Below are 7296 nucleotides of genomic sequence, written 5' to 3' on the forward strand. Positions count from 1 at the left end.
TTCTCCCGCAGCCCCCGCGCCCCGCCAGCCCGAGCAAAGGGGAGAAGAAACAAAAGGTATTTGCTGACGTGGGCGTTGGACACGGACGCCCGAGGGCTGGGGACACACAATTAAAGGGGCAACGCACCCCGTTGGAAGCCGCAGACCCGGCGCCCGGCCCGGCCACGGCGCCCCGGGAGCACCCGCGGGATGCTCCGCAGGCCCTCCCGCACACCCGGGTTTGGGAAAGCCCGGCCCGGGATAGCTCTGTGTGTGTGTGGGTGTGTGTGTGTGTACCTTTGAAGGCGCTGCCCGAGTGGGAAGCGTCCGTAGCCCCGCGGTGTGGGATTTGTCACCTCGGCTCGATATCGCGGCGTTTTTGTAACGGAATTTTTTCCGTGCTCAAAGCACTGCGGGCGGGGAGGGCAGTACACGGATGGCCCTGCTTTCCGTCCCGTGTGGAAGGCGGAATCAGGATACCAAACTCAGGATGCCAAACTCAGGATGCCTTTTAGAGGATGAGACTCTTTCAATCTTATTCCTCGAGATCATCGAATCATTTTGAGAGGGAACCTCCGCAGTCATGGGTACAGTTCCCTCCTCAGAGCAGGCTGGGAGGACACGGTAAAAACCAGTTCCTATTTGCACAGCCAAGTGTCAGAGAGAACTTCAGTAGTGTTTAATTTAGTCCAACAGCTAAGCCAAGGCAGGGGAAGCTCTTTCCAGCCACTCCTCCCAGTTTTTTCACAAACCCTCTTGTCCTGTGTTCCTGCTGTGTTTAAAATTCTCAATGCACCCAATAAGCCGCCTCTCTGCATTTCACGAGTTAAACAGGATGAAAGGTTACACCAGCTCCCAACATGGAAGGGTTTTAAGTTAAACAGTATAGAAAATATTTAACTAAATGCTATTATAAGATTTTCTTAGTAGCTTATCGAGTTATACCCATCGCTCAATAGACATAACATTGGTACAGATTTGGACCTAATGGAAAAAGTCTGGAGGCAAGGACTGGAGGATTATAAGATCCTTTTCTGCAAAACTCAACCCTTTGGGGCAGAATTAGAGAATTTTTTCTTCTATTTCATTCTTACATGTGTTGCCTCCAACCAACAATAATTAAAATATAAGAAAGGTAGATACTGGTGTGCTAATGGGGTAACTCTGGCAGTGACCAGATGCTTCAGGGAAGAAATGTATATTCCATCATTTTATATCCAACAGAGATTTTTTTTTCCTCCCAAAGTTATCACTGAAACATTTGAGAGGCACTCCAAAATCCTGGAGGATGGAGCATTCCTGGAAGGATACCTGCAGCAGTCAGTGTCAGTCCTCTCTGAGAGCTCTGCGGGCTTAGAGGTATTTTTAAAGATTATTTTAATCTCAATTCTTTAGAACTGGAATAGAATATAAATCAAAAGGTTGGAAAGGGAGATTAATTCTGAAGCTGAGTTGGTTTTTTTTGGAGTCTGCCTTTTTTTTTCTAATTAACTGGGGGAGCAAGGGGACCCAACAGTTGAACCTTTAGGGTAAGGACAAGTGACATTTTTTTGGATAGTAAATACAGATGTTCAGGTAATTTAATGGAAAACAAAAAGATGGGAGATGATGTGAAAGAACTGATCAAGCATCACACAAGTCATAGGTTTATGTGGCAGGGAGAATTCTGTAAGAAATACCTGGAAAAGGGGCAAAGAGAATTTTTTAATTCAGCATTTCAGCCTTTGAAAGGATGGCAAGATATTGCCAGAAAACAGGGACAGTTAGAGGTGAGACACTAATCAGAGGATGATGATGACTTTTTTCTTCACTCTTGACTGTGGTTTGTGAACACAACAATAAACACAAGCCAAGCAAAAATAATCACAAGTTTGGGTTAGAAAAGACCTTTAAGATCAAGTCCAGCACTAAACCTTGTGCCTAAGAGACATGAAGGTGAAAGAAATGCAAGGAAAAAAAGTAAAGTCAGTGGGAACATCCCTATATGGTCTTTACTTTCCTCCTTGAGAAGAAGGAAAATGTTATTCTGCTGCTGAGTGGTACATGATCCTCACAGGGATATGAAGAAGACAATCAAGCAATGGCAGGAGGCAAAAATAAAACAAATACTTTCATTTCGAGAAAAACAAGGAAAACGTGGGACTGGTTATGTAAAATGAAGGACGTAGAAAACAGAAGGCACTTAACATTTATCTCGTCTTGCAATACAAAAATAAGGAAACAACCACCAAAATTAAGGCAACAAATGCAAAAATGGTAACTTTTAAAAAATATAAAACGTAATTGACCTGTGGGAATCGCAGTCTTGAGCTAAAACTCCAAGCTTAATAAGATACTTTAAAAATGACTACAGATACCTAGTTATGCTACTGAGAATAACATCCACATATAAAACCAGTAAAAGCCCTTGTTTGCCCGGAAAATCAACAATTTATCTGCCTGTGTGTAAAAATTAATTTGTCTTCCTGTGGATAGACTGTTCCACTTGCCCATTCAGAGCCACTTCAGGTCTTGCTCTGAAGCATCTGGTCCTCAGTCTTCTTAGATTTATGGTATCTAATTAAATTGAGTATTGATCCAAAAATCCCTCTGCTTCTAAAAACACCCCCACTATCAAGAAACACTTAATAGTCTGACCTTTACAGTTGGCAGTTAAGATTTCAGGCCTAGAGAGACACTTTATTTTCCCCTCCCCTTAATCCATCCCAAACACACACAGACTAAGCCCAGTCACTTTTTATCCTGGGGACAGCAGGCACTGATACCTGGAATTTATTGTCACACTGTTTAAGGTAAAGGGAAACATCTTGGAATTTGATCCAAGTCGCTCCATACTCTTTGACATATTTTCTTGTTCTCTGATTTAGTTCAGGTTGCTCGGGAATATTTCTGAGTTGTTTGATAACAGGCATTTCAGGAGTGGAAAAAAAAAAAAAGCTCCAAGAAAATTAAATGTCTGTTTTCACACCAAGTCCATTTCTGGGCTGCTGACCAAGTGTCAAATAAAATCGAGGCCAGTGTAAGTCTTGTTTGTAAAGATGTTTTCATGGTGGTCATCAGAAAGTTTTGTAACTTCTCCCCTCCAAGTCCTAAGCCAGTGATGGTGATTTTTGTAGGACTGATAAAAAAAACCATTTCTTGTTTCCTTGGGACATCCAAGCAGGATGATTCCCATCAGCCTGGAATGTCTGAGGGGAGGGTGCTTAGTGCTTACACTGAGCACTAAGGAAGCACTTGAGTTATCATTTAAGAGACCTTGGTCACCTGCAGCCTGGAATGATGGTACTAAAACAAAAAATCTCTGGTCATGATGATACTAATAAGGTTATACAGTTTTTACATGAATAAAAATAAAATAGTGATTTTTTTCAGCTGTCCCTGGGAAAGATTATATAGTGTATATATATATATATACATATGGGATTGTTCTGTAATAAACCCCGGGGTTCAGCCAAACATGCTTACAAAGCTGTAAAAAAAGAAACAAATTGGAGTTTTCTAAGTCTTACAGCCATTGAGTCCCATGATCTCGGGATGAAGAACTGGAATAACACTCAGGTCTGTCCAAAAAATGCAGAGTAGCAGCACCCTGGGAGCATCTTCTGCTCCTCTCTCCTTTACAGTGCTGGGTAAGATAAACTCACTAAGCAACACAACAAAGTGGCTTATTTTGTTAGAGAAGTCAAATTTCTTCATCATTCCCGACCTCCTGTAGCCTAATTGTAGGTGAAATTACACAAATATGATGCCTAGAACTTCCAGCACATCTTGTTCTCATGTTGTACAGGCTGGAGAAGGCTCACAGGATGGAATATCCTGAGTTGGAAAGGACCCACAAGGATCAGCCAAGTCCAGCTCCTGGCCCTGCACAGGACAACCCCAACAACCCCACCCTGTCTGGCACTTTTGAGAGGTTTTTAACAAAAGAGAGTATTTTATTAGTGTTTATTTAAAAAGCCCAGTCTGAGAGCCCAATTTTGAGAACGAAACATCTACTGGCATCAATTAACGATCCATATTTATAATTAATTTGTCTCTGATGTGTTGACTAGGACTAGCATTCATGTGCTTATTTTCTGGTAAAGAAACAGGTCTTGAGCGAGTGATCTGCTAAAGATTTGCCTTATTCTAATAAATTTTACAGGAGTCCTTTTCCAGACAAAAGTGCCAAAACATTTTACATGCTCTTTCTTAATTAGCTGCCTTTTTCCTTATGAAGAATGACATGGAATTTCATGGAAGATTCTCTTCCCTTCTGAATACTGAAGGGAGGTTGTCTGGTTTGGGGGGGGGGTCTTTACACTTTGTTTATCACCCCATGACATAAACCCCACGTCCCTACAAGTGTAAAAAGTGGGCAATTTGCAACACTCTGTGACTGTTTTTAAACATTGAGACCTCACTCCCTTGAAAAAAGGCTTTGAGCCGTGCCCCACCGTCTGCTATAAACAGTTATCCATGGAATACTGCAGTTTCCTCCTTCATCCACTACTTAAGGATGGATTCTTTCTCACGAAGCAAAGTATTGAGGGTTCTGAGAACAAACCAGACCGGACTCAGCGGCGCGTCCATAAATACATGCAAGCCTGGACCTGTTCAACCACATGTCTCTGTAGGATTAACAACAGCTGGTGGAGGGTGTGTGTGGTCAGTACATTCTCCCTCTTCCACGGGATTCCGGGTTCTCCTCTGGCAGCTACCTAATGTTTGGTTTCACGTCCTTCTCGTCCGCCTCGTCCTCGCTGTCGTCGACTTGCTGGATGACCAGGTCGGTCGACCCGTCCTCCACTATCTCCACGTCAGACCTGTTGTCTTCGCCGTAGTGCCACCTGGAATCCTTGTCCCCGTCCTGTGGGAATTCCAGGGGTGCCTCAGCCTCCAAGTCAATGCGGATACTGTCTATGCCGGCCTCGGCCAGGCACTCGTTGCACAGTCTGTACCGGCGCGTCCCCTCCTGCACCACCTGCCCCGTCAGCTCCGTCACGTGCCGCTTGCACTTCCTGCAGATGGGCTTGCAGGCCTGGTGGATCTGGGAAAAGCAACACGGATAGTTTGGATACAACATCCACAAAGGTGACAAAAAAAAAAGCAGGGTGGGAGTAGCGTCAAAATAACGGCGTTAACTCGCTTTGAGGGACATCAAACATTAAACTGCCCCATCCCCGGCACTGTAGCTGCCCACTGAAGCTCCTTTACAGCACCTCTGCAAACCACCAAGAGATTCCTCCCCCCCCTTTCCTACAAATTAGGCTTCAAATTGCCTGCAGCAAAACCAAATTAATTTTCTATTACCTCTTTCTTTTACGGGAGTCGGTTCTATCAACCAGATACGCTCACACTGTGTTTAATTAGGCAGGGTTTGCACATTAAACAAAAATCAGGCAGTTCTTAAGAGTACATACTGTTCGAAAATGGCTGCTGAGGTGATCCAGCCTGCTAAACCTCTTCCCACAGGCCTCACAGGGGTACGGGCGCTCTCCTGTGTGGCAGCGAAGGTGACGCTTCAGGTCGGCTTTTCTTTTCACCACGTGGCTGCAGAAGGGGCACTTGAACCTCATCCTGGCCAGGTCGTCTGTCAGGAGATAAATTAAAACCCCAAAAAGGAAGTCATAATGTGTCATGTCATGTCAGGCTTCAGGAAAGGGAATTTTATGAGCAGAATAGCACGTGGCTTTTACTTCAAAAAAATATTACCGTAGGTCCTTTCGAGCACAAAGATCCTGTGTTTTCCTGTAAATTACACAGAAGTGTAACAAAGGAGGAGTGGACCATTAGCTGTGTTATCACAGCCCAGGCAAGGCCAGGCTGGATGGGGCTCTGAGCAACCTGGCCTCGTGGAAGCTGTCCCTGCCCATGGCAGGGGGGGTGGAAGGAGATGGTCTTTAAGGTCCCCTCCCATCCAAACCATTCCGGGATTCTACGAAAATGAGGTTAAAAATATCCCAAAAGATCACAAGCTAGATTTACTTTGAGAGGTTGGTTTCATACCCCAGGTACCCCGCTCACCTTCGGCCCAGTTTCCCATGACCCCGAGGATGGAGGGCATGTTCCCGTACTGCTCGTCGGCCTTGGAGGACTTGGATTTGCCGGAGGGACGGGGCGACTCGTGCTCCTGCTGCGACACAGCCAGGCCCCTCGGCATCCCCTCGGAGCCCTGGCCGTACTGGTAGCCCACGTGAGGAGTTTCAACCTCGGTGTCGATGTGAACCTGCTCCTCAGGCGGCGCGGGGTGGCCGGCGGGCTCGGCAGCCCTGTCCTCCAGCTTGCTGGATTTATAGTGGGGGATGTCCGAAGGCTGCTGCAGTCCCAGGTGCCGGGATTTCTTGACGGAATCCTGCCGCTGCTCGTGTTTGGACAGCTGCTGCTGAGCGTTCCTCTGAGAAGCCGGGTAGTAGCTGAAGTTGCTCCAAGTGTTTCCGCCCATCATACAAGTCCCTGGGTCTGGGCTGGAGTGGGAATGGGGGGGGCTGCTCTCTGCCCTCCAGCCCCCGCCGTACACGCAGGATCGGTCCACGCCGTTGGAACTCACGTCTTTGTCCGAGAGGCTGAAGTAACGATCCTTCTCCTTCTCACTGATGTCCAGCGAGGACTTGATGAAGGTTTTACACACGCTGATAACGTCGGTCATCTGCAGGTAGCTGGCGGCCGACATGACCTCGATGACATTCTGCCCAGTGAGAGACAGTTTGCCCGAATACACGAAATCTAGGATGACCGTGAAGGTGTCGGGAGAAAAGGCCTGGAAGGTGGCAGTCGTGGACTGACTCGTCTCCTTCGAGCTCTGTGAAAGGAGCATTTTGAAGTAGCCGCTGCTGGCAAACAGCACATTGCGATGGGCTTTGAAGACCTTTCCCTCCACCAGGATGTTGCAGTCACAGAACAAGTCCTGCCTGCGCTGCTCATTCAGTTGCTGCAAGAGGTGAAACTGGTGAGAAGAAATCTCCATCCCAGAAAAGAGGAAACGAAACGTCGCTCTAAAAAAAACGAAGAAAATAATTACGCTCTTGACTCCGGCGCCCTGCGACTCAGCCAAAGACTCCAGACACGATTTTATGGACATCTTTCGAAAAATATAATCTCATTTACCGAAACCTATAATTATATTTAAATCACGATACACACAACCAGAGACTCATTTTCCAAGAGAACGCGACAAAGCCAAGACCGCGTTATTTGGCAGAGGAGGGTGTGCTACAGCTGGGAGCATCTCCATCCCTGGATGCGGGGCTGGATATGGGAGTGGATGTGGGGTTGGATGAGGGGCTGGATGCGGGGTGGGATGCGGGGCTAGATGTGGGGTGAGATGTGGGGTGGGAT

At 46.4% G+C, this 7296-nt stretch overlaps 1 protein-coding gene across 1 annotated transcript; it reads right to left on the reverse strand.

Annotated features, from left to right (window-relative positions):
* Positions 1-1898: 1898 nt before the first annotated feature.
* LOC108641152 (zinc finger and BTB domain-containing protein 8A-like) lies at positions 1899-7038 on the reverse strand. Its single transcript, XM_018081322.3, has 3 exons — positions 5986-7038; positions 5382-5551; positions 1899-5008 (listed from the first exon to the last, which is right to left on the reverse strand). The coding sequence occupies exons 1-3, from the start codon at positions 6923-6925 to the stop codon at positions 4676-4678; spliced, it is 1443 nt and encodes a 480-aa protein (XP_017936811.2). The 5' UTR covers positions 6926-7038; the 3' UTR covers positions 1899-4675.
* Positions 7039-7296: the final 258 nt, after the last annotated feature.

Source organism: Manacus vitellinus, unplaced genomic scaffold, assembly GCF_001715985.3.
Source record: "Manacus vitellinus isolate BGI_N305 unplaced genomic scaffold, ASM171598v3 scaffold_52_pilon, whole genome shotgun sequence".
Classification (NCBI taxonomy): domain Eukaryota; kingdom Metazoa; phylum Chordata; class Aves; order Passeriformes; family Pipridae; genus Manacus; species Manacus vitellinus.